The sequence below is a fragment of the Pelodiscus sinensis genome, chromosome 15, assembly GCF_052426305.1.
Source record: "Pelodiscus sinensis isolate ZL-2025 chromosome 15, ASM5242630v1, whole genome shotgun sequence".
In the NCBI taxonomy this organism is placed as follows: domain Eukaryota; kingdom Metazoa; phylum Chordata; order Testudines; family Trionychidae; genus Pelodiscus; species Pelodiscus sinensis.
Window position 1 is genome coordinate 20147640 of NC_143066.1, and position 26491 is coordinate 20174130.

Consider the following 26491-nt stretch of genomic DNA (forward strand, 5'->3'; position numbering starts at 1 on the left):
ATTAAATCTGCTATAAGATGTGCATCTCACAAGATGGTTCACTTCTTTTAAAAAGTGCACAATTTAATACAAAGAAAAATCATTTTGATAAATTTAATCTTTTTCCTGTTTAAAAAAAAAAATTCAAAAATTTTTGAATACACAGCCTACCTAAAGTCTTTATTCAGACAATGCTGCTTACAAATGGGCTCATGATATTCCAGTTCTTCAAATATTATGGGACTGCAATTTGCTGATGAGCCATCATGAGACTGTGAAGATCCTAAAGGACTCTGTCGGGCTTGGCTGCTGGGTAAGAGACACACCAAGCGTCCATTTCCTTGGTCACGGATTGCCACAGTATCCGTTAATTTATACAGATCTGATGCTATTAACTTGTGTCCAAATCTAAAATGAACATAAAAATAAACATTCACCATGCAAAACTAGAACAAATGTTCAATTACAGTATGCAGTAATGAACCACAGTCTAAGAAAATAATTAAAAAGTAGCCAAGTTACTGAAAATTAATCAGTAGGCTAATTCAAATCACAAATCTTTCCATCATAGAAGGAAGCAAACTAAAGAGATTTTTAAAAAGTAGTTATGAAAACTCACTTAATATTTTTGCAACATACTGAGTATCCAGAGGCTAATATACCAGTAAAAAGATATTTTATACCTTCACAGTAATTTATTGTACAAGGACAGGAACTGTGATTTTTCTGAAAGAGTAATTTAAAACAAGTGCAATTTAGAACCTACTTTTTTTCATAGATTTCTGTGAACTTGAATATTGGTAGACAACAAGCAGGAGCATCCTGAAGAATGGTCATTGTTTCTGAGCTGCAAATGTAATTTTGAAGTGTCAGAAATAAAGTTTAAGATAGTTATTTATATTTAAATCATCTGTGTACTCTTTAATAGCATTCAAATCTTCAGTTACTTTGCTGACAAACATAGGGAGTTTTTATTCCTAAATTACACTACAGTAGTTTAATTCTGATGTCAACAGTATTAAAATAGTATTAGTGCGAGGATGCCTTCGGTTTAAACCCCTCACATATAAAAATGAATATTGAACAGCGGGGTTATCCAGTCTACTATGATGTAGAATCAAGAAAAAGCATTCAAACAAACAGAACCCACTTGCATTCTTGAGAGCTGAAAATGATAGAACTTTTAAAGGCAGAAACTATGGATGCACTTAAATTACATCTGTGAATAATAATTTAGTATATTAGACATGAGGAGATCATGGGACAAATTCTGTTATATCCAGGCAATGCCATGGAAGTCAATGCAATCAAGAACAGGATATAGCTACATGTATTAGACTTCAACCCTGTAGAGTTCAGTCACTGCGATTGTTTTCTGAAGGAGTTATTCAAAATCTAGCATGTAAAGGTTAGCCCCAGATATCTATGAAAAGTAAAAGGCGAAAGACTTATACAATCTGAAGAGAAACCAGAGTATTACTAAGGCTACATCATCAGAAGTTATCAACTTGAATTAAATCTTGACTGAATTAAGTGAGGAAATAAAAGAGTATGACAATGTAATAATGAGAATTAATAAAACGATCAACTATATGAGATAACAAAAACTAAATTTGCTAAACCAACAAACAATTCTTCTTTAATCTAAAGCTTTTTTGGTATTTTGATAGAATAACTATAATTGCTTCCAATGGCTTATTTCACAGAAATGCAGTAAATGTATTATAATCCTCGCAACCTTCCAAACCTATAAGCTTCCATAAATAAGCAAACCATAAAACCGCGCACACACAAGAACACCAAACACATTCCAGATTTTTCCCCCCTTAAGACTTGTGAACTTAGTCACACAACTAAATGGGTGAAAGGGAGGCCTTTCCTTTGCAATTAATCTGAGTGGTATACAAATATAAAATCTAGGTTTATCATCAAAAAAGTTAAAATGACTGAAAAGATTGAGTGAGAGTTAATGTCCATTGTCTACACCAACTGAAAAAGCATATCCTTACGTTTCTGAACACCATATAGTTAGAAGTAAACTTAATTAATTTTCCCCCATGGACTTGGGTGATAAAGGTCCCACTACACTAAGGAAGTGAATCCAGGAGCCAGATGCTTCTAATTGAACATCTGATACCTTCAGAATTCATTTGGCATTTCTAGACTACTTAAATGTAGGTAGAGTTGATCTACATAATACAGTAAGACTTTTTTCATCTTGTCTAATGAACTTTAGTTAACTGGCACAAGCTTGCATTTTTTCCCCCTCATAGTATTTTTACTTTGACACTTTGAAGAACAAACCTTAGCCTATAGACATAATCTAACACAATGTTCTAGGCTGCTTTTTACCTAAGCTGAGACAGAGATTTATTAGCAGATCCTGTAGCTAGGGAGACCTGGATCTTTTTGCTGCCAATTTTGTATCTGTGAAGGTTGTTGACTGCACTGATAGCTTCTTGCAGATTTTCCATTTGAACTATAGCCTTCAATTGATAATCTGTGTGAGGACTGAGCTCCATGCTCTTTACCTGAAAGGGGAGGAAAAAAAGTATCACGAAAACAATACAAATACAGTACAAAAGATGTACATCATTCAATTGTCATTTTTAAATAGAAAAGTGTCAACGTTATTTTATAACTACCATAAACGCTATGCAGTTTTTTAAAAAGCTGTTCCTAAGTGGAAGTCACAGAAATACTCTTTCCCTGAAGTTTTGTTTTCTAGAATTGACAGCGAAGTAACATCCAACTTCTGTTTCAAGTCATTTTTAGTGATTCAAAATATCAGCTCAGTATTTAGACTGTACATTTTAAACTTCTGAAGCTGACATAAGGACATAAGTTTTCAGGAATTTTTTTAAAATTAATGAATGCTTTGAATTATCCAAACACAGTGGAACGTAACACTTTCAGTGACTCTGGATGTACCATCTGGAGTTCTAGGCACCCAATGAAGCAAAAACATGAGCTTCATTTTGAGTTTTACATACAAAGCTTTCAGTACACACACCTACAAGATTATACATGGTAAATGGAAACACCAAATTCTGAGTGCTAATATTTTACGGTATCTTTAGATACAAATAGCCTGCGCCTCTAAAGGAGAGAATACAAGCTTGGGGAAAGTAAAAAACATAACTCAAGGGGATTTTATGGTTTACCTTGCCATGTCTAGAGAAGATTTCTTGCAGAATTTGCTGCAGGTCCTTCCTGGACAATCTGTAATCTATATTGCTGATCTGAATATCTGCACCATTTGCAAAAGGATCAGGACAGTCTATACCACTGGTATGATTTACAATATTGAAGGCAAGTGGGGATGATCTGTTTGAGAGGTTTGGAGACATACTCCTAATTAAAACAAACATTTTAATATTATTCAATAAATATGGCAATTACAAAATTGTATCTGATATACATATGTTACAAGTGCAAATAAAAAATGTAAGCATGGGTTAAGCAAATAGATTTGCAAATTTCAATGCATTTTGAATTTAGTTTACATGGCCAAATACAAGAACTGAAAACTTGCTTTGTTCCTTTAATTAAAAAGGATTAAAATCTCTAAGGGTATGTCTACACAGCAAAGTTATTTTGAAATAACAGCCATTATTTCGAAATAATTTTGAAATAGCAGTTGGCTTGTGTAGACGCTAGGAAAGTTAATTAGAAATAGTGGAGGGCTTATTTGAAAATTGGTAAACCTCATTCCACAAGGAATAGCGCCAATTTTGAAATTGCTATTTCAAAATAAGAGCTGTGTAAACACTTATTTTGAAATAGGGAGCCTCCAGCCATTCCCAGGGTGCCCTGCTGGCTGCCCTGGCCACAAAGTAACTTCTGACCTGATGCCCTGCTGGAACCAGCTGGCCTTAAATGCGATTCAGCGTCCAATCAGTGTGGACGCGCTATTTTGAAATAGCAAAAAGCTATTACGACACGCATTTTGTGTGTAGATGCATTATTTCGAAATAAAATATTTTGAAATAACTATTTTGAAATTAGATATTTCAAAATAACGCTGTAGTGTAGACATACCCTAAGATAATCCTGGAAAAACACTAAAATCTGTCTTTTAAGACTGATCAAAATAAGCAACATAATATTAGGGGTTGATACAATTTTTGTTCATAAAATGTACTTTCTACTGACTAGTAAGTGAGTCAAACTTGTATAAACAAACAATCTAAAGCAGCAAAAGACCAGCGTTTCAAAGGTATTTAGGTATCAATGGGGCTTTTGAAAAACCTACTAACTACCTACCTGCCTAAAGATGCAAATGTCTACACCCCAGCTATTTAAGAAATGGAATGCTTCTGAAATACTGAACTCTACCACACTAATAACAAGGAGATAAGGACTTATAGGAAATAGCAGGCACAAAAGAAATTGAAATTAAAAAAAAAAAAAAAAAAAAAGGGAGACTGCCTTTTTAATTAAATTCAGCCCTGTCAGCTGCTACCACACTATTACTAGATTATCATCCTTATCTAAGGTTGAGCAATGCCATCACATGCAAATGTTAAATGAAAAATCCATACACAAATATATGGAACCATTTACTTATATACTGGAACTAGCCTAACATCAACCCCAGACTCCATCTTCCAGATGGGAGACAATGTTATATCATACAGATACTTACCGGGATGACCAACAGCCCTGTGACATGAGCAGAGGACTGAGCTGTCTTGATGCTGTCAATTTACTGAAAGCAGAGGGGTAGCTGACCTGAAATACAATGGCATCTTTATCTTTCTTCTCTACAGGAGAGTTGGTAATGCTTCTAGAAATAGATGCGTCTTTTCTATTAAAAAAAAAATCATCATTGAATAAACAGCTCAATTTTATTATATGAATTAACTTCAAAAATCTTTTTCCTTAACATACTTCTGATTGCATTTATAGGTCAATTCTCCTATTGCTGTGTGTTTGGTTGCCAGGCACACGGGATTTGCTGCATTAGAGTTTTGTGGAGAAGGAGTTTGCTCTCTTAACTGGTCTTGCTGGTTTTCAATTTTTCTGATGGTCTTTGATTCCAGGCGGCAGAGCTCCTTAAAACGCGTAAAACACAAAAATAGATCAGCCACTAAAAAGTTATCCTCCCTTTCGTCATAAATCTCCCTTCTTTATTACATGTAAAGTGTAAAAGTAAAATTAAACTCAAAACATGATTTTCTAGAAGCATGCAGATGCTTTTCGCTTTTTAGAAAAAGCTAGAAAGAATAGTAAATAGTACGAGATACAGATTTCCAACTAGCGATTTTTACTAAGTTCTATGCACACTGGAGGCTTGTTCTCTTTTGAAATTAGACCTCACATACAAAGAGAGGACAAGAACCAGATTTGAATCCCTGGTTAGCAAAAAAGTCAGTACCATTCCAGGGGTCTAGTAGAACTAGGGGTCACCAAATGACATTAGTAGGTAGCAGGTTTAAAACAAACTAGGGCTGTCAATTGACCTGTGTTAACACCTATGATTAATGCAGAACAGGATTAATGCATTAATTTTAACAACGTGTTAATGGCAGGTGTTAATGCTGCACTTCCCCTTTGAAGTGCCACTCCCGGCGCTTCAAAGGGGCTCCGCTGTTGCAAAGCCTTGGAGCTGCACTTCAAAGAGGCTTTGCAACAGCAGAGCTGGTGATCTGCTGGAGTCCCCAGCTGATCCCAAGCTCCTAATGCGATGCCCCTTGGAAACGCCACCATGGTGCTTCCAAGGAGCAGTGCTCCATGGAGCCCGGGGGCAGCTGGGGACTCCAGCTGATCCTGGGCTCCATGCAGCACTGTCCCATTGAAATGCCACTGCAGCATTTCAAAAGGGAAGCACATGCGCTTAATCATGTGATTGATCATGATATGATTTTTTAATCGCACATTTACATTTTTAATTGCTTGACAGCCCTAAAGCAAACTAAAGGAAGTTTTTCTTTACATAGCACATGATTGGCCTGTAGAACTCCTAAAGAGGTTAGGTCCATCAATGGCTATTAGCCAAGATGGGTAGGAATGGTGTCTCTAGCTTCTGTTTGTCTGGAAATGGGTGACAGGAGAGGAATTGCTTGAAGATTCCCTGTTCTGTTCACTCCCTCTCGGGGATCTGGCATTGGCCACTGTCGGAATGCCAGAACGGGCTAGATGGACCTTTGGTATGACCCAGTATGGCTATTCTTATGTTCTTATTCAGTCCTAGACATGGATGTTGAGAAGGCAGAAAGTGAAAATGTCTACTCCTTTTGAGAAAGTATCATTCACCTTACTCCACTAATTGAAGTCATGCTATCACACTGCAGTTAAGAGAAAAGAAGGGGGATGAGGCAAATCTGGAATCACCAGAAGAACATGGCAGAAATGAAGAATGATGATACCTGTAGACTTTTAACATTTGTGGGCTTTGTGGCAGATCCATGCAATCCTTTTCCCACAGTGGCTTTGGCATTGGAAGACTGATCATTTGAATCTTTGTTGAGGAGGCACAATTTGGAGTTCTTGTTCACTTTCTTTGGAGACTTCACCTTTTCAGCTCCAACACAGTTTGAATTTTTTGTTTCACTGAGTTCCTTGTTTTTGGGGGTAAAAGACACAATAATCCTGTTGCCAAACACATCTTCATTTTCCATTCGCTTATGAGCACGTTCAGCACTTTCTTGGTTTAAAAAGCGGAGAATTGCACTGCTGCCAGAAATGCTCAGAACTTTTCCTCCACAGTTATCTGACAAACGCCTGAGTCTGTTGCTGACACTTTTGCTATCTCTGTTTGTTGGCAGATTGTAAACATATAACAGCGTATGGCATGGCTGTCAAGAGAGAAAATAAAACAACATATTTGGTTAAAGAGGTCACATAAGAGCTTGGTTATATAAGCACCAAAATATTTAATATACAAAAATCTAAAATATCAGATACTACATTTTTGGTTATTTTCTACTGGTCCAAAATTCAATCATGGAAGTAGTAAGACTAAGAGAAAGAATTAAGAATGCAAGATTTAACTCACTTGGGACACCCAGGCTCAGGAAGTCTCAAGTCTTCAGCTCCCATATAATTGAAAGTTAGGAGAAACAGTAGCCATTAAGACTCACAGTGGCTGGTTAATGCACTAACAAATCACCAATCATTGCCCTGCAATAGTGGTTATCATCCCATGTGTTTGCAACCCCCAAAATGGTGGAGAAAAAAAATCTCATAACCCACAATATTCTAGAGGCATTTCTCGGCACAAAAAATTATGGAATTTGCATTATGGAAAGAAACAATGGGAGGGCTTGGCTGCTTCAGAATAAAGTTGTGTACCAGGATGGAGTAGTGGCTACCAGGTGGGTGATTTTGCATTTCTTTTCTTTCTGCCCACACTGAAGCCTCGTGGAGTTAGTTCCACAGGTACTGGGTCTAGGGACAGAAAGGGAGCACTAACAGCAGTATGAGGCGTTCCCTCCACAAACCTGCTTTCACAGGGCCCTAGCAAACTGGAGATTTTTACCCTATCCCCTCTCTTAGCATTCATGATAAGAGAACCTCAGGACATGGCTTTGAAGAGATTATTTCCCTGTCCTGGCTTCACCCAGCACTGGCCCCAATAAGATCAGCCAGCCCTTATTTATCTGATCCCCAATAGGCCCCCACCTGCTTCAAGCCTTTCTAGGTGACAGAGGACCAACCCTCAATAGTTCTGCATGCAGCTTATCAGGGGAAATATCCCTAGAGGACCAGGGAAGGTCTGAAGTTGCTGCTCTTGCCTTCCAGCAGGGCACTTCTTATGTTGGCATGTGCCACAGTAGAGGGGACTCTGGCAGGGGTCAACAAGTGCCTGGTACACCCCATCATAGGACAGCAGTCATCCCATTACCTGCGGCATTCAAAAAGTTATGGTACTATAATAATAGCAGGAGAAAGAGTGGAAGAAATAGCAATCACAGAATGGAGAAACAGACAAACAAGTTGAGATAAATACAGAAGGATGTTTTGGAATGAAACTGAGAATTGCTGCTTCAATACCACAAGATCACCAACAGGGGTACAAAAAAGTCTAAATATGCAAAATTGAGAAGTTTCTTTGACATCCATTCTTGGATGATACCTGAGTCACTCAGATTTTAATAAGGATGAAGCTAACAGTCATTTTAATATGACGAGTACTCCTGTGGCACCTTAGAGACTAGAAATGTCAAGGAGTCTGTTCATCTAGTCAACTACTCTCATTCCCACTGCCCCGCTACCTCAGTATCAAAAGCAGCAGTGCAGGAGGTGAATGGTGGGCCAGGGAGGCTGTGCTCCTGCCACCCAGGCCACCACAGACAGAGCTGCCTTCTCCACTCCCCTACCCACACCAGCAGCCTCTGTCTGTGCGGAGCTCGGACCCCCACACACGGGATGCTGCCTCTGATAGTGAGGCAACAGTGGGGGTAGCAGGAGATCTCTGGAAGTGGGTCCGGAGTGCTCTGGCTGCCAGCTCCATCCATAAGGACTATAGACTAGTCAACCAACCTCTAAGGGCACATCTAGACTATGTTTTGTTTTCAAAAGAAGATATGCAAATTTGGTGGAAATGTGCATATCTTCTTCCGATTGCTTTTTCAAAAGAGGTTTTTTTGAAAAAGCAAGCAGTCTAGATGCGGTTCTTTCCCCCAAAAAACCCTTTTTTCAAAAGAACCATTCTTCCTCAAAAAAAGAGGTTTACAGGTTCTTTCGAAAAAAGGGTTCCCCCCCACAAAAGAACCCCATCTAGACTGCTTGCTTTTTCGAAAACAAACACACACAAAAAATCCTCTTTTGAAAATGCGATCAGAAGATATGCAAATTCCTGTATATCTTCTTTCAAAAGTAAAATGTCTAGACGTGCCCTAAGACTATTCTATTACCCGCTATATAACATCCCTATAAGAGACTAACAGAAAATATCTATAGCATCATTTCACGAGGCATACCGGAGTCTAAACTGCCGCGCTGTGCCGGATCAGCTGATCGTTGGCACAGCGCGGTGGTCATTTTTATTTTAATAAGCGGGGATTATTTAAATCCCCGCTTCTTTGATTATGCCGAATAAACTATTTTACATGGCTCCGTTAACGGAGCCATGTAGTCTAGACATACCCTAAGATGGTGACCTCACATTCACAAGGCAGAAAAAAAAAAATCAAGGCAGTCCAGTATTAAGGAAATATTAAGTTGTTACTTCAGATTTCTTATCTTTTGTTTATATCATGAGAGCACAGAAATACAAGTGTATTCCAAAACTGCTTGCTTTAGTGCTGAAAGAGAAATGGTATTTAAGAAATGTATATTTTGTACAAAAGTTTACATTAGGTGAACAAGAATTTTAGCTTGATTGCTTTCTGCATTTATTATTTATTTATTTATTATTTCATTTTAATATATGTTAAGCCTTAGACAAGTAATTGATAAAATAGATATTGATTATTTAATTAGGGATCAGTACTTAGGTGTTCAGATGAAATTAAGACCAATTCCAAAAAGTTACAGCCTTGTGAGAGATAGCAGTCCTACTGAGAAGTGACCTGATATTCACCTATTCATCCCCAAAATAAAGATCAATATACATTTTATATATTTTATAATGTGTGCAATAAAAAGTCACTTACGGGCATTTTCAATGGTAACCTTGGAGGCAAGTCTGAAATAAATTCCTCAAACCTGATAAGTTCATGAGCATGATGTAAGAGTGCTTCAGAAGCTTGATTCTTATGTACCAAGATTATGTGGAAACCATGCCGATGTCTCAAGTCACTGAGTTCCAAAGCAAAGTTTACATCAGCTGAAAAAGACACCCCACCACCACCAATATTAGTGGTTAAAGAGACTATTTAAAAAGAGCTCTCTGTCACCAAAACAACATAAACAAATCATCCAATGAAAGAACAGTAATGGCTATAAACATTCATTGTAGAAATTTAGTGAGCAGTTAGCATTTAAGAAATTCAGGAATCCAGGTTTTCTTTTCAAAAGTAACATTCAATAAATTAACCAGGAGGCGTTTGACTGGTATTGTATATTTCTGTTAAGGATGTAAGAGGTTAACAATAGGCTTATTGCCCTACTTAAAAGGTAACTGGTTAATTAGCCCAGATGGCGGGCCCCTCCCCTGCCGCCACCGTCGCCTGTGACAGTTATCTGGTTAAACAAAACATTTAACCAAACTAGTGCATTTTACATTCCTACTTTCTGTAACATTTATTTTTCCTTAAAATGGAATATTATAGCTTGAAGTGAAAAACCAAGACAATACATTAAATAATTAGTTATATTATAATTATATTCTCCTATAATAGTAAACCTTTACACACATCTGCATTCATTATGCTCAATGGTTAGACAGTTTACATAGACAAAACTCAAAATTTATCTGAAGTTGGCACTGAAACCTCCTATTAGCAAACACCATTATTTATAAAATCAGTCAGAGACAGTAAATGTGATATGGCTAAAAAGTTTCCATCTTGGTTTAACAGAAGCATTACACAATAATATTCATCTTCCCGTAGTCAAAATTACAGTTTTATCAGTATCACTGGAACTGCTCACGAATTCTCCTTTGGGCACTTTGCTTAAATGGTGTGGGTTCTAAACAAGTTGGGGAAGAGAACACTCAGTGTGATGTCTGAAAGTCTAACTGGAAATTCTTAAAAGGAATAAGCAGGCAGCCCCCGACTTGCAACACGATCAGTTCCAGGGATAACGTCACAAGTTGGGGGCATCGTAACTCAAGCCCGCATTTACAACAGGCGTCGTACGCCATTGTAAATGTGGGTCCGAGGATGTAAGTCGGGGGATTTCAGCCCTTTCTGCACTTATGAAAAAGATCATAAGTGTGGTAGGTCGTAAATCGGGCCATCGTAAAGTGGGAGCCTCCTGTATTCCCCACACCTTAAAAGAACACAGTGAAAGGATTTATGCAATGTGATTAATATTCTTACTTGATACAAGGACCACGGTAGCAGGTGCAGTGTGTGTATCGGCAAACCTTCTAAGGCTCTGTCTGAGCTTGTCATCAGCTGCATTCTTTGCCGTGGCATTGATGTGTGCAACAGTCACCTGCAGAATTAAAGAAGATGCCTTAAGGAAAGAACTGAACATGAAGACTACATTAACTGATAACAAATCAGACAGATTTAAAACACACATTCCAATAGGAATTAGCAACTGAAAAAACTGTGTAGTTCCACTGATTTTAGACAGTTAGAGCATGTGAACTAGAATAAGGTTTCATGGGGGGAAAATGTTAAGAGAAGTTATAAGATCTTAAGAGTAGTGAAGATATCCCTTTTTTAAAAAGGACAAACTCCTGTTGAAATAAACAGACCTAACTAGTTTACCTTGGAGCATCTAACTGTGAACTTAACTTTGTCCTTACAGACAACAAAGAAGGTACATGAACTTAGATGTGTAATGGAGGAAATTGTAATACAACAAAAAAGATTGCTTTACTATTGATATACAAATTATTTTATTCAGAATAAACCAGGGTTTAATTTTTGTACCTATATTTTAAAATGATAAAGTAAGGAAGGAGAGAGAAACACTTTATACCTTGCTTTAAATACCTGAAGTTAAAAACTGCAAAATAACTATGCATAGGAATTATTGATAAATCATTTTATGCAGCAGTTATTTTCAACTTATTTATATGAAGAGAAAGCAGACCAATTGCTAGACTAGCAGCATTGCTATGAACAAAACAACTGTCAGAAGGACTGATGGATACACATTAAACAAAGACAACCAATGAGCATCAGTCTTCTGGACTGTTTAGTCCCAATAATTTTTTTAAATTTATTTGTCCAAGAACTCCTCCTAAATGGTAAGAGGTAAGGCCACAAATTAGGTATGCAGTTTCCTTTTACTCTAACTTAAAGCAAAATCAGGGGGATTGTGCCAGTAAAACAGAAAGTGACAAGAATGGGACAGTTTTCCAGAACTCTGCTGTTCAGAGGGATGTCATGCTGCCGAGTGACCACTTGGGGCAGCGAGAATGACCAAGAATGACAGGAATGACCAAGAATGGCAGGCTGGGTCTTGCCTTTTTGCCTGCCACCAGGCTGGGTAAGTAACTCCTCTGCTCCAAACCCCACTCCCCTGGGCCCTGGCTACCAGCTGGGGGGAGGGAGCTGGAGAGAGAGCCTCTGCTGTCCAGGGCAGCAGCGAGAGAAACCCCTGCAAGACAGGAACCCCTGACCTGAGTCCCTCCTCACCCCCCAATACTCACTATCACATGCCCCCAGCCTCCTGCACTGCCCCCCATATCCTCAAGGCTCTGCCCTAACTTCTACCCCACACACCACTCGCCCTGAAGAATTACTAGAATTACCTTCTAGTATTTTTTTTTTTTTTAAAAGGACTGGTTTAATTTTCTCTTAGAAACCAAAAGAGACAGATGCAATTAACAAACCCCTTACATATTTGACAATTTATAGACTACAAAGCAGAAACCTTTCTGTGAAATAGGGCAAAACAAGGAGGAAGCCCAACACAACATACTTAAACAACTAGACCTTTAGTCAGTTTTAAGTGTTTGCTGAGTATGTTCCAAAATGAGTGGACAAAAGCTGCTGAAGCTGAATGATAAAAAGCAACTGAAGTATGAAATATTTACACTTCACTGTATTGTATTAGCGATCAAAACTTTTGTTAGATAAAAGGAATTACTAATGAAGATCTCCTAGCATTCATTAGGGATGACAATGTGTAGTTGATTACATGATTAATTGATAAGCCTGTATCAGAGGCAGCAGGGCGGAGGAGAGCATTGGGAGGGGTGGGTTATGATATAGACTACACACATTTCCTTCCCGCCAGTACATTTTTTAGCAGGCTGGCCAGCAGCCCGCCTCAGTCCCATCTTGCGCTGGGTCCAGGACCTAAATGCTGCGGCTCTGCATTTAAAGTATATTAGGAACTAGGCAGGCAGCCACACTCAGTTCTGGCTCGCGCTGGGTCCAGGAGCTCAGACACCCCACCCCCCCCGCCACAGACAGGGGCTGCTGCTATCCTGCACTGCTGCCTCAGATACAGAGGCAGCAGAGCAGGGCGACAGGCAGCCGGTCTGCAAGAGGAGCTAGTTTTTAAACTGGCTCCTCTTGTGGACCAGCTCCCACCTGGCATCCCATGCTGCTGCCTCTGATACAGACACAGCAGCGCAGAGCATTCCTCAGGAGTGCGGCCAGAACACGCTGGCTGCCAGCTCCAACCTTTGGGACTGTAGAATAATTAAATAACCGATAAGTATTCATGAAGTTAACCGACTATTCAATTAATTAATATTTGACATTGCTAGTCTGCTTGCCCACTTGATAGAGAGGCAGCAGTGCGGAGGAAGAGGGGGCAGGCAGGATCAAACCTAGCATTCTGCACGTAGAGGCAGCAGCGGGGGAGGCAGGCAGCAGTCACCTGTCCCCCCCCCAACCTTCCCCGCTGAGTGCTGCTGCCTCTATCAGAGACAGCAGCATGGGGGTGGGCGGGGAAGGCTACTCCATGGGATGCCAGCACAGTCTCTGTCCCCCATGAACAGGCCCCACCCTGGGGACTATCAAATAATTGTGCAACCACTAAGTTTTGATGTGGTTACACGATTATTAAAATTAATCAATACCATATATCCATAGTATTCATACGGTAACCCTTGATTGGTTAACATTTTATACACACTGGTAACTGACAACAGGAAGTGACCTGTGGAAAGAAGTCAAATGAGTGATTACCAAAAAGAACAAATAAAATAGATTATCCTGGTGTTAAAATCTCTCAAAAGTGTAACCAAGCAAGTTTGGCATATCTGATAATTTACTTATAAGGATACTGTTTGAATTACACTTGGTCTCCAACAATAGCCAAATTACTGTAATAGTTTTAACACTACTGGTCTTCAAAGTGAAACGCTTCTATTTTCACCAGAATCTTTGTTACTTAAGGACAATTCATTTTTCAGACCACTAAACATTATATCAGTCTTTCAAAAGAAGGTACATTTTCTAATAGAATTGTTATGTGCAATTTTACTTCGTCATTTTCCGAATTTCAGAACACTGCTCATCTTGCTATATATAAAAAAAGTTTTTCCTGCGGGATGACAGAGGGACATCAGCATGTCAGGCCGTGATCTTCACTGCCCCACTCCTAGAGCTTAGATGCTTTCGGCCCTGCCAGCCAGCAGTATTAGCCATGGCCAGGCTCCCCTCCCCAACAGCAGGCCCAGGGCTGTCCCAACCTCTCCCTCTGGGCCAACGCTGCCAGCCTCCCTGCTCCCTGCAGCCCAAGCCCAGAGCCAGGTGCTGGCGGCAGGCACCACGATCTCTGCCTGCACTCCTAGGGCTCAGATGCTGCCAACCCTGTGCAGATAGCAGCATTAGCTGTGGCTGGACTCCCATCTCCAGCAGCAGGCTTGGGGCTATCCACGAGCCAACAAAGCAGGGCTGGGGCTTCACCGTACCTGGCCACTGAGGGCAGAACTAGGGCTGATGCGCCATGGCCTGGGCCCTCCCGAGCAGCCGGGGGCAGGGAGGAGAGAAGGAAGTGGGCGGGAGAAGAGCTGGCACAGCCTAGTTAAGGGGAAAAAGATCCAGGACTGGGGGAGACTGGGCTGAGAGGGGGAAGGAAGGAAAGGCAGGGCTGGCACGGCCTGGGCACTGGGAGAAAAGAGCTGGAGCTGGTATGGTCTGTGCTGAAGTAGGGGGTGGAAAAAAGCCGGGGCTGGTGCAACTTTGGCCTGGCCCGGCCCACCCTGGTGGCCAGGGGAAAGCCAGGGTTGTCTACCCCCAGGGGTGGGGAGGTTAATGAGCATAGCAAGCAAGGGGCGCAACCCCCAGTCAATCTAAGTCAAGAAAAAAAAAAAATATCGGAAACCAACTTTAGACTTGAATATACTCACACGTTGCACTTTAAAAACAAATTTCAAAACAAAATGTAGGTCAAGCACAGAGATTAGACTAAATGAATTTAAGCCACACAAAACAAGTCACATGATTTGTATGCCTAGTTTTTTGAGATATGGCTACAGATACAGAAGTAACAGCTCCCAGTCCTACCACCATAAAGGAGGATATGAGGATAGTTTCATTACAATTAGGGCTCTATCAATTTCCAGTCCATTTTAGTTAATTTCCAGGTCACTGAATTTTTTAAGTCTTAAATTCACCATTTCAGATATTGAAATCTGAAATTTCCCAGTGTGGTGACCATGACCCAAAGAGGGGTTGTCGTGGGGAGGATTTCAAGATGACTGTGAGAGAGGTTGTGGTATTGGCACCATTACTTCTGTGCTGCTGCTGCCGCCTTCCGAGCTAGATTCAGGGCCAACAGCTGCCCAGCTCTGAAGGCAGCGCCAACTGCCAGTAGCAGCACAGAAGGGTGGCAATACTATACTATGCTTCTCTTATTTCTGTGCTGCTGCTTTCTGAGCTGGAAAGCAAGATCTGCTGGCCCAGAACACAGTGCATGGTAGAAGCCCCCAACTCTGTCCTGGCTTTGGACCCACCGCTTGGGGTTTCAAAGGACCTTGGGGCTGACTGGTGTGGGGGAAGGAAGGATTCATCATAATGCCCCCGACTACATCAACCTGGGTGGTTGCCCACTCCTAAGGCCAGCCCTGCACCCACAAAAAGTAAGAAACCCCAATCTCCATGCTATGCCACCCTCAGTTCTGCATTGCTGCTGGCAGCTGCTACTCTCCAGCCACCCAACTCTGAAGGCAGGACAGAAGGCTGGCAATGCCACAATTCCTGATAGCCTTATGCCCCTCAATAACCAGATTCACAAGGAGACCAGATTTCAAAGTCTGTAATGCATTTTTCACAGCCAAGAATTTGACAGGCCCCTATTTATAATTTACATTTCACGAGGAGTAACGGTAGTTCGAACTAGGAAGCCTAGTTCGAACTACCTAGTTCGTGCCCCGTGTAGCCGCGCTGCACGGGGTTCGAACCAGCGGGGTTTTAAAAATGGCAGCTCCCCGCTTATGCAAATGAAGCCCGGGAAATTCAAATCCCGGACTTCATTTGCAAGTGCGGTATGCCTACATTACCCTCCTAGTTCGAACTAGGAGGGTAGTGTAGACATACCCTAAGTGCTTTGGGGAGGTAGCTGTCAAGTCTATGATTTCTTAAGAAAATTAATGCATGTATAAATTCAGCTAAAAATCATAGCTTCTACCTTCTTCAGTTAAATTGTTTTAATGAACAAAAGCAAGTCTTTTATTAAAGGTTATTTATTATTTTTATACAGAATGCCTCGAGTTAATAGAGTATAATATTTCCATACCTGGCAGTTGTTCAGCTCCTCAATAACTTCTTTATTTTCTTTACTAATGTCACATACGCATATGAATTCTGCCTCCCTGTGACCTTTAAAAAACTTTTCACGGATGCGTTGTACAACAGCTATGGCTGAGCGGCCAGTAGGAACTGAGCAGTTTTCGATATCCCAAAAGACTCCAATGGGGGGCAAGTTTTCCAGCACCTGGCCTGTTATTGCAACTTCTGGAGATCCTGTAGAGATTTAACAGAACAACCTTTAGGTTAAACTGGGAAATGCTGACAATATGACAGTTTGTTAGTTATAAGCATAAAAGACATAAGGATAAGATGGAAAGCTCTAAATATTTAAGAACTACAGGCAGTCCCCAGGTTACGTACAAGATAGGGACTATAGGTTTGTTCTTAAGTTGAATTTGTATGTAAGTCGGAACTGGCTCCAGATTCAGCAGCTGCTGAAACTGATCAGCGGCTGACTACAGGAAGCCCTAGGCAGAGTTGCTCTGCCCCCGGCTTCCTGGAATCAGCTGCTGATCAGTTTCAACAGCGGCTGAATCTGGACTCCTGGGACAGAACAGCTGGGGCACTGCCGGGTAGGTCCCCGCAGGACCAACCCAGCAGCACCCCAGCTGCTCTACCCCAGGCGTCCCGCAACAAAAGCCTGGTCTGCTGGAGGGAGGGGAGGCGCACTAGCTGCGCCCCCTCCCCGCCCAGCAGACCAGGCAGACCCGAGCAAAGCCGTGGAGGCGCAGAGGTCCCGCTGCCTCTGCGGCTTTGCTCCTGTCTCCCTGCTGTGCTTGGGGAGTTCCCCCCAGCACAGCAGGGAGACCTGAGCAAAGGCGTCCTGGCGGCGGGACCCCGCTGCCCGTGCGGCTTTGCTCCTTTGCCCCGGCTGACTCTGCGGCTTTACTCCTGTCTCCCTGCTGTGCTGGGGGGCAAAGGAGCAAAGCCGCATGGGCAGCGGGCTCCCGCCGCCTGTGTGGCTTTGCTCAGGTCTCCCTGCTGTGCTGGGGAGGCCCCCCCCCAGCACACCAGGGAGACCCGGAGCAGCTTTTCTCGCCCCGGAGGACGCGGTGGCGGGACCGCTGCGCTCTGGGCGGTCCCGCCGCCCGCGAGCTCCGGGGCGAGAAAAGCCCCGTTCGTAAGTGCGGATCCGATGTAAGTCGGATCCGCATAAGTCGGGGACTGCCTGTATAGGCCTGGGAAGACAATCTGTTATGAAACGGATCCATGCCCAGCACCTCCAAGGTGATAGCACTTTAATGTGTAAAATATTCTTCTTCATTGAAAACAAACAAAAAACCCTTTAGGGTATGTCTGCATGACTAGAACATATGGCAGTGAGTCTCAGCCCAGGTCCACAACTTGGGTTCAGACTACAGCATTAAAAATAACCATGTAAACCATCTCAACTGCTACTCTGTAGCTCAAGTAACATTACACAACTAGAAGTTCATAATGAACAGGGCTTGACAAATAATACTATCTACTCGCCACAGGAGAGAAGATTGTAACCCAAAAGAGCCGGGTTCGGGCGATCTGCGCATGCAATGAATATTGATTTAGTATTGGGAAATAGGATTTTAAATCATACAGTTTAAATATTATCAGAGAAGGACTCCACTGGAATGTCAACTCTGGACTAAGTGGTTATCTAGAACAAGGGTGGGCAAAACATGGCCCATAGGCTGGATCCAGCCCATCAAGCTGCCAGATCCAGCCCACTGAAGACTCAGCAAGGCTCTCTGCCCATCCCCGCTCCTGCACACTGTTCAGAGCAGCTCTCTGAAAGCTGCGAGCCCATGGGGAGAAGGAGAGAGGCATCATGCACTGCCCCCATCCCATCACAATCTCACAGCTGCCACTGGCCAGTTTCCAGTGCAGGGGAATGGACTCTGGCTGAGGAACTTGTTGGGATGCTAACTGGGAGTCACCAAGGTAAGCACCTCCTAGCTAGAGCCTGCTTCTGGTAGCCCGGCCCTCCTTCCCCACAATACTCCGCGCCCCCCCACTCTGAGACCCTGTACCTCTTCCTACAATGAGTCAGAACCCTCTCCCAGACCTTGTACCCAAATCCCCTGCAAGCCAGATTCCTGCCCCTTTTTAAACCCTGCACTCCTTCCTGAATCTCTTCTCCATGTCAGAATCCTCTACTGCACCCATAGCCCCTCCCAGACTCTGCACCCCCTTCTACACCAAATTTCCTGCCGAAATCACAACCCCATCCTTCACCCAAGCTCCCTCCCAGATCTCATACCCCCTCCTGCACTGCAACCCCTTACCCTAAGCTCCCTTCTGCAGCCAACCTCCTCCAACACAGACCCCGCATCTCCTCCATTAATATCATGGAAGAGTGTGGCCCTTGACCACTTATTAAATTCTAGCTGTGGCCTCCCATCAAAAATTATTAATACAGAACCCCTGATCTAGGACTAAGGAATTACACGGTAAATGCAAGATTCTCCTACAGGTTAACAATCTAAATTGAAGAATAGGTGTATGGCAATGGTCCCCAACGCGGTGCTTGCGGGCACCATGGCGCCTGCTGGGCCATTTCTGTGCACCCGCTGAGTGATCGGGGCCAGCCCCGCCCCCGGGCATGTGGCGCATGGGTGGTGCCAACCCCGGGCACATGGTGGTTAGGCGGCCCCACCCCCAGGTGTAAGGTGCGAGGGCGTATGGGCACGTGGCATAAGGGCAGCACCAGCCCTGGGTGCACAGCACATGGGCAGCCCCACCACTGGGCGTGCAGTGCATGGGCGCTGCCGGCTCCTGGGCGCATGGCACAGGTGCCAGCTCTGGGCACCCAGCGCATGGGCGATGGCAGCCCCGCCCCTGGGTGCACGGGACATGGGCTGTTCTGGCCCCAGGTGTGCGACGTATGGGCGGCCCCACCCCTGGTGTGCAGCACAGTTGTGGCGCTAGCCCCGGGAGTGTGGTGCATGGGTGGTGCCAGCTCCGGGCACGCAGCATATGGGTGACCCCGCCCCCAGGCGCCCGGCAGCCCCAAAAGGTTGGGGACCACTGGTGTAAGGCTTGGAATTTGCTATTTTGGTCAAGGAGGAAGAAAGGCAAGTTTCTGCTCATACAGAATGAGCCCAAGAAAAGCTGAATCATGTTTCCATCCATCCACTCCATACCCTACAGTACACAGAAATTGAAGGCTATGGATGATGAATTAAAGCAACTCCTTGGAACAGTGGTCATCAACCAGTAGACTGAGATCTACTGGCAAATTTTGGAGCCTCTGACAGGTGTTCCTGACTGGTTAGGCCATGAAGCTATCAAGCGCTGGCATTTCAGTTGCCCCTTCACCCCCTGTCACGCTGCTCCCCTGCCTTGAAGCTGCCCCAGGGCGCCTCCTGTTTGCTGTGCAGGTGTGGGAGGAAGAAGAGAGACAGTGCTGATGTCAAGGTGTCCCTCTTTCCCCAACTTCTGCAGCCTATCTCCACACAGAGAGAAGAGGATGGAGGGAGCTTGGCAATGCAAATCTCTGTCACTCTCACACAAAGTGTGTGTCTCTTACTCTCACAAACACACGCTGTCCTTCATTTTCAGCTCCCAGCCCAACACATACAGAAGGGGTTGTTGTTACTTCTTTCACTGCTGCAGAGTGCTAATTCTGCTTTTTGACTAGTCTCTGCATTTCATAATTTTCATTTCTCTCTTACACTTGAATTTAATTCATTGAGTAGTGAGTTCTAAAATGTCCCACCACCTATTGTGGTGGGAGTAATTGCTGCTCCTGGAAGTGGCTGGCACATCCCTGCAGCCCTTGAGAAAGGAAAAACAGGGGATCTCCACATGCTGTCCTTGCCTGCAGACACCACTCCTGCAGCTTCCCATTGATCTATAATGGGGAAACGTGGCCAGTAGAAGCTGTGGGCTCAGTGCTTGTAGATGAGGGGCAGCACATGGCGCCATGGAGCCATTGTTGTACATGCCAGCTGCTTTCAGGAGTGGAGCAGGGCCAGGGCAGGAGTAAGCCTGCCTTAACCCCACTGCTCCACCACCTAGAAGCCATCTCAGTTAAATGGTGCCCAGCCAGAGCCTGCTTCCTAAACCACCTCCTACATCTAAACTCCTGCCCCATATGAGAGTCCCCCCTTCACCCAAACTCCTTCCCAGAGCTTGCACCCTGAAACCCCTCCTGGATCCCAAGTCCCCACCCTGGGCTAAGCCCGGAGCCCCTCCCGCACTCTAAATCCTTTGGCCCAAGACCAGAGCCTGGACCCCGGCCCCTACCCCAGCCTGGTGAAAGTGAATGAGGATGGGGGATTAAGGGGAATGAAGAGATCAGAGTGAGGCCTCGGAGAAGGGGTGGAGTAGGGGCAGGGCCGCAAAGGAGGGGCGGGAAGGAAGTGGGGCAAGGGTATTTGGTATGAGGTAGAACGTATATTGCACTTAAATTGATCTTGTGGTTATAAAGTTTGAAAACAGCTGCCTTAGAGACTATAAAAATAAAGAGAGAGTGTCCAAAGAAATGAACATAGACCTGAACAAAAAAGTGTCAGATACCATGCAGATTCCAGCAAATATCTCTTCTGGTCAACTTCTGGTTATTATGCCTGGTGAGTTATTCTTCCATGGATTCATCAGAAATCATATATTTGAAAAGCCATAAAGCTGGATAAAACACCTAAAATGGCAACAGCAGTTTGCTTCCCAAGCAGAAACAACATGGCTTCTCATAAGTTTAGCACAAACAGGCTTGTACTGAGACTGGGACTGTCAGCTTGCCACTCAGCACTCCTACTGCTGTTCGTCCATCAAGGTCGATGAGGACCACCCAGTGTCATCAGTTTAGTTGCGGGTGGGTTCGGAGATGGCTGATTAGTCCAATCCGAGCCCGAAATTGACGGTTACAGTGGGGACATGAAAGATCGGACTGCCGACCGGAGGAAGAGAAGATACCAGCCCTGGACTTGCGAAGACAACGTTTCTCTGCAGCATAACGCAGTCTCTTTTGTTCATGGGCTATTGCACCATCATGTATTCGTCTGCGCCAGGCGGAACGATCTTCAGCAATACTCTCCCAATTTCCAGGATCTATGTTACAGTTCTTAAGGGAGGCCTTAAGGGTGTCTTTAAATCTCTTCTTTTGACCTCCAAGAGATCGCTAGCCGTGTTGTAATTCACCATAGAGCATATTCTTGGGCAATCAATCATCGGACATGCGCACAACATGGCCAGCCCATCTGAATTGTGCCTTGCAAAGCATGGTGTGAATGCTTGCCATATTAGCCTGTAGAAGAACATCAGTATCTGGAACTTTATGCTGCCATCTTATCTTCAGCAGTTTCCGTAGACAGTTCAGGTGGAAGTGCGTCAGCTTTTTCGCATGACGACTATATACAGTCCAGGTCTCACGAGCATAGGGGAGGGTGGGCAAGACGACCGCCGAGTAGACTTTTAGCTTGGTCTCAGTGTTAATGCCTCTTCGATTCCAAACATTAAGTTGAAGTCTTCCAAAAGCTGCACTGGCTCTGGCAATTCTAGTATTCACCTCCTCATCGATGTTGGCTGCCTTCGATAGAGTGCTGCCAAGATATGTAAACCTGTCCACATTTTCGAGCTTCTGGCCATTGACAGTGATGGATGGCTCAGTGTAGTCACAGCCAGGAGTGGGCTGATGCAGAACCTTGGTTTTTTTGGTGGAGACCGTGAGGCCGAAGCTCATGCACGCTGAGGAAAATAGATTCATGCAATGTTGCATGCCTTCTTGTGTACCTGAGTTGAGGGCGCAGTCATCCGCAAATAGAAAGTGTGGTGTATGGGGTGTTCATGGAGGGGTAGCACCTCTGGTCGGAGGACACGCCGTACTCCCTCGGGAGTGGTTCGTCCACCTTTGGTCCCCACTTGACACTCAGCTCTCACCTGTGGCTCCAAGTAGCTATAGCGTGCACAGTGGCCACACCACGGGCAACGGCTTCGACTGGTCGGCTGAACCAGGTGAGGGTAGCCGATGGGCTCTGAACCATCGGTGAGTTTTGGACTTGTCACCCAATGCACGTGAAGACTGGTTTCGGTGGACTGCACAAAGGAATCACCATGTGGTCAACGGGCAGAAAGGCGATTTCCAGCAATGCTTTGTGGACAGCATAGAGCATGGCAAGACACGTAGAACGCCCTGGTCATCCACTGCATCCAGCTTCCATTCCAGCCGTCTTGACTATGTCTTGCCACTGGAGCAATGGAGCTTGGACGAGAGTGTGAGGTTGACGATGCGCAACTCTCCCTCACTTTAATCAAATTTACTCGCATGTCACCCATGTTATCATCCATTCCTTCACCCCAAGTCCTGCGGCGATGGGCTAGCTGCAAAACGGCAGGTGTGGATACACTGGCGGCCGCAGTGGTGAACCTGCACGCAGGTGGCTCAGGCTATAGGGTCGTCTTCCACTGATCTGAAGCAGCAGTGGTTTTCGGCAGCCACCTGGGCGACTGAGCAATCCTTTTTAGGATAGCGCTGCTTACCTCCGTAGTCTGAGGAAGGGGCTAGAAAAGGTGCCCTAAAAAATGCCTGCTTCACCAATCCTGACCAGCTTACCGCGGCTGGTGGGAATCCCGCTTATGCGGTTGAAATACAAAGAAAACCAATAATACTCCACTCGTTCTTGGAGCGTGGAACATACGTACCCTCATGGATCATACGGATGCTGACAGACCCGAAAGGAGAACTGCCCTGATTGCCAAGAAGCTTGCTCGCTACAAGATCAAGATAGCAGCTTTGAGTGAGACCCGGCTGGCAGAGGAAGGACAGCTGACTGAAACTGGAGCAGGTTACACCTTCTTCTGGAGTGGGCGAAGAATAGATGAACACCGCGAGTGGGGAGTTGGATTTGCTGTGCAGACAAATCTGGTGAATAAGCTATCCAACCTACCAAGAGGAATCAATGACCGGCTGATGGTGCTGAAGTTACCTCTGTCTGGGAAAAAGCAAGTCACATTTATTAGTGCTTACGCACCAACAACGACTAACCCAGAAGACATCAAGGACAAATTCTACCAAGACCTGGAAGAGCTGATTGCTACAATACCAAAGTCAGACAAGCTGATCGTCTTAGGCGACTTCAACGCCAGAGTTGGTACTGATCATGATTCCTGGAAGGGAGTCATCAGTAGATATGGCATTAGTAGCTGTAATAGCAATGGACATCTGCTCTTGAGGACATGTGCAACAAATGATCTCCTGATAACTAATACCGTGTTCCGCCTGTCCAAACGTAACAGAACAACTTGGATGCACCCCCGCTCAAAGCACTGGCATCTAATTGACTATATAGTAGTCCGTAGGAAAGACCGACAGGATGTCCGTGTGACCAAGACTATGTGTGGCGCTGACTGCTGGACGGACCACAGACTGCTCATCTCAAAGATGAACCTTAGGATTCGGCCCCCCCAGATGTCCACAAGGCATTATGGTCCCAAAGCGCCTAAACGTCTCCAGACTGAAAGACAGCGTCATCCAACAATCACTTGCTGACAACCTGGCATTTAAGCTGGAAACCACTGGAACTGACGCTGATATAGAGCCCAGCTGGTGCACCTTTCAAACAGCTGGTTTACTCCACTGCCTCCAAGTTAATTGGCATCACCACAAGAAAGCACCAGGACTGGTTCGACCAAAACTGTGGAGAAATCAAGGCATTGCTGGATGAAAAACATCGTCTCCATCGTGCCTACAGCAGCGACCCTAAGTCTGTAGCAAAAAAAGTTGCCTTCACCAAAATAAGTCAGACTGTACAGATGAAGCTACGTGAGATGCAGGACACATGGCTGAGCCAGAAAGCCGATGAGATCCAGGCCTTTGCTGAGAGACACGATATGAAGAACTTCTACAATGCTCTTCAGGCTGTGTATGGCCCAGTCACATCTCTTGAGCGCAGATGGTAGTACTTTGCTCCCTGATAAGGAGAAGATCCTTAATCACTGGGCAGAGCACTTTGCTGATGTCCTTAACAGGCCCTCTTCTATCAACGAGGAGACAATAAACCGCCTACCTCAGGTGGAGATCAACGAAAGATCCTCCAACTGTACTGGAAACTCAAAAGGCCACTGAATTGCTCTTCAACAGTAAAGTTCCTAGAGCTGATTCTATTCCAGCTGAAATTTATAAATCTGGTGGCCCAAGTTAATTAAGAGGCTTACTGAAATGTTCTGAGAGATGTGGAAACAAACGCGTTCCGCAAGACTTCAAAGATGCGTCTATTATTCATCTATACAAACGCAAGGGAAATCGCCACTCGTGACAACTACAGAGGAATCACTCTGCTCTGTGTTGCAGGAAAGGTCCTCCCCAGAATACTTTTAAGCAGACTCACACAGCACCTTGACCAAGGTCTCTTGCCGGAAAGTCAGTGTGGCTTCAGGAAAGGACGAGGTACTACTGACATATTTGCCGCCAGACAACTACAAGAAAAGTGTCAAGAACAGAATGTCCAGCTCTACACTGGTCTTTGTGGATCTAACTAAAGCATTTGACTCTGTCAGTCGTGAGGGCCTCTGGAAGATTATGGCCAAATTTGGATGCCCAGATACCTTCATTGAAATGGTGAAGCAGTTCCACGACGGCATGCTTGCCAGAGTCCAAGATCGTGGCAATTATTCAGAGTCATTCGCAGTTACAAACGGTGTGAAACAGGGATGCGTCCTGGCCCCCAGTCTCTTCAGCCTTATGTTCTCTGCTGTGCTGATTGATGCCTTTAGAGAAAATAATGTCGGGATCGATTTGCGCTACCGTTTTGATGGAAGGCTATTTAACTTGAGGAGGCTTCAGAACAGAACCAAGGTCCAGGTCGAGACCATTCGTGACTCCTACTAGTAGCCTAACGACTGGCAGGAAATCTTCAATAGGGAGTATACATTGGAATAATTATGTCACTGTAGCTATGCTGGCATAAGCCGGTAGCAGAGACCCAGCCTACATCAATGAAAGGGAGTTTCTGTCCATGTAAGAACACCAGTTTTCTGAACCACAAAAACAACAAAAACGATGCTGACAGAACTACTCTTCTGTTGACATAACAGAATTTATAATGGGGGTTTGGCCTGTTTAGTCACAGCAGTCAGGGATTCCTCTCCCCCCCCATACTTCTGACCAATGAAGCTATGTCAACATTAGTTTTCAGTGTAAGCCAGGCCTCAATCTCACAAGTGGATAAGGAAAAACAAGGGCATTACCAGAAGACAAGTCATACCTCCTCAAATTAAACTGTGAAATTGAACTGGAGAATGTGTGTGTATCATTAATCATTTTATAAAATTGGCCATAGCATTAAAAATGTGCAGTACAACAAAATAGTAACTATACCAGAAGGGTAAATACTCAATTTTTACAAAAATATATCAATACTTCTAGTCTTAAAGCAATATTGTAGTTAGGTGTAGTTCTTGTACAACACCTAATCTAAAGAATGTCCAATGTTTCATAATTAAGTTCTTTTATTTTTAAACGTTTTCATTCCTTAAACTGCTATGCAAAAGATCCACACAAACAATATGGAAAATACCTATGTGTTAGATGCAGTAAATATAAAGCTGCCAAATGAACAAAAATATTTTTAATTTAGTCTTTTGTAAGAAATATCTTCAGACACGTGCAGTTTTTAAGAGGACAATCTTTAACTTCCAAAAGTATTTTAAGAGCATCCATTAAGTTCAAGCATCAACTAAATGTGGCTTACCATATTTCTGTGGTGATTTGCCAAGGCTACTTGCCAGTAATAAACTTGCGTCTTTTCCTGTTCCTTTGGTTCCACAGCCATTACATATTGGGATAGATATGGGTGCAGTCTGAGTACTGGGAGGAGGAATATTTGGCCAGATTTTAGCAGCTTCAATTAAGCTATTTCTGGTTGGCTGTTGGAGCAATTTTTTCCAAAACACCAATTAGTTCAATATACAAGATTATGCATTAATTTAATCTAAAACATGATATATTAATTTTTATTCTTCATGCCAATGACAAAACAACCTTCCAATGGACTGAGAGAGTAGATCTTAATTTGAAAACTAATCCACAGTAATATTAGCTCACTGAATGAAGTACATTCATTGTACAGATTTTCTTCCTTTATATATTCAGATCTAACTACATATTCAGATCTAACTTTCAAAAAGTAGAGCTGAGTAGGTGCCCTTCTCAGCATCTTAAGGGAGGCACCTGCCCTCTGGCAAAGAAAACAAATGCAAGGGTGATGCTTTCTGGTTAACCAATCACCGGATTTGAGGATTGGCATTGCCCCAAT

The 26491-nt window shown here is 43.7% G+C and overlaps 1 protein-coding gene across 1 annotated transcript in view; it reads right to left on the bottom strand.

Annotated features, from left to right (window-relative positions):
• MARF1 (meiosis regulator and mRNA stability factor 1) overlaps positions 1-26491 on the bottom strand; it is a 59767-nt gene that overhangs the window by 24066 nt on the left and 9210 nt on the right. Inside the window, exons 4-14 of the mRNA XM_075899363.2 lie at positions 25928-26102; positions 16249-16475; positions 10914-11031; positions 9582-9754; positions 6351-6779; positions 4873-5036; positions 4628-4789; positions 3144-3333; positions 2332-2510; positions 746-826; positions 151-387 (exon numbers count right to left, since the gene is read on the bottom strand). Coding sequence (XP_075755478.2) covers positions 151-387; positions 746-826; positions 2332-2510; positions 3144-3333; positions 4628-4789; positions 4873-5036; positions 6351-6779; positions 9582-9754; positions 10914-11031; positions 16249-16475; positions 25928-26102 — 2135 coding nt within the window. The remainder of the gene's footprint in view (positions 1-150; positions 388-745; positions 827-2331; positions 2511-3143; positions 3334-4627; positions 4790-4872; positions 5037-6350; positions 6780-9581; positions 9755-10913; positions 11032-16248; positions 16476-25927; positions 26103-26491) is intronic.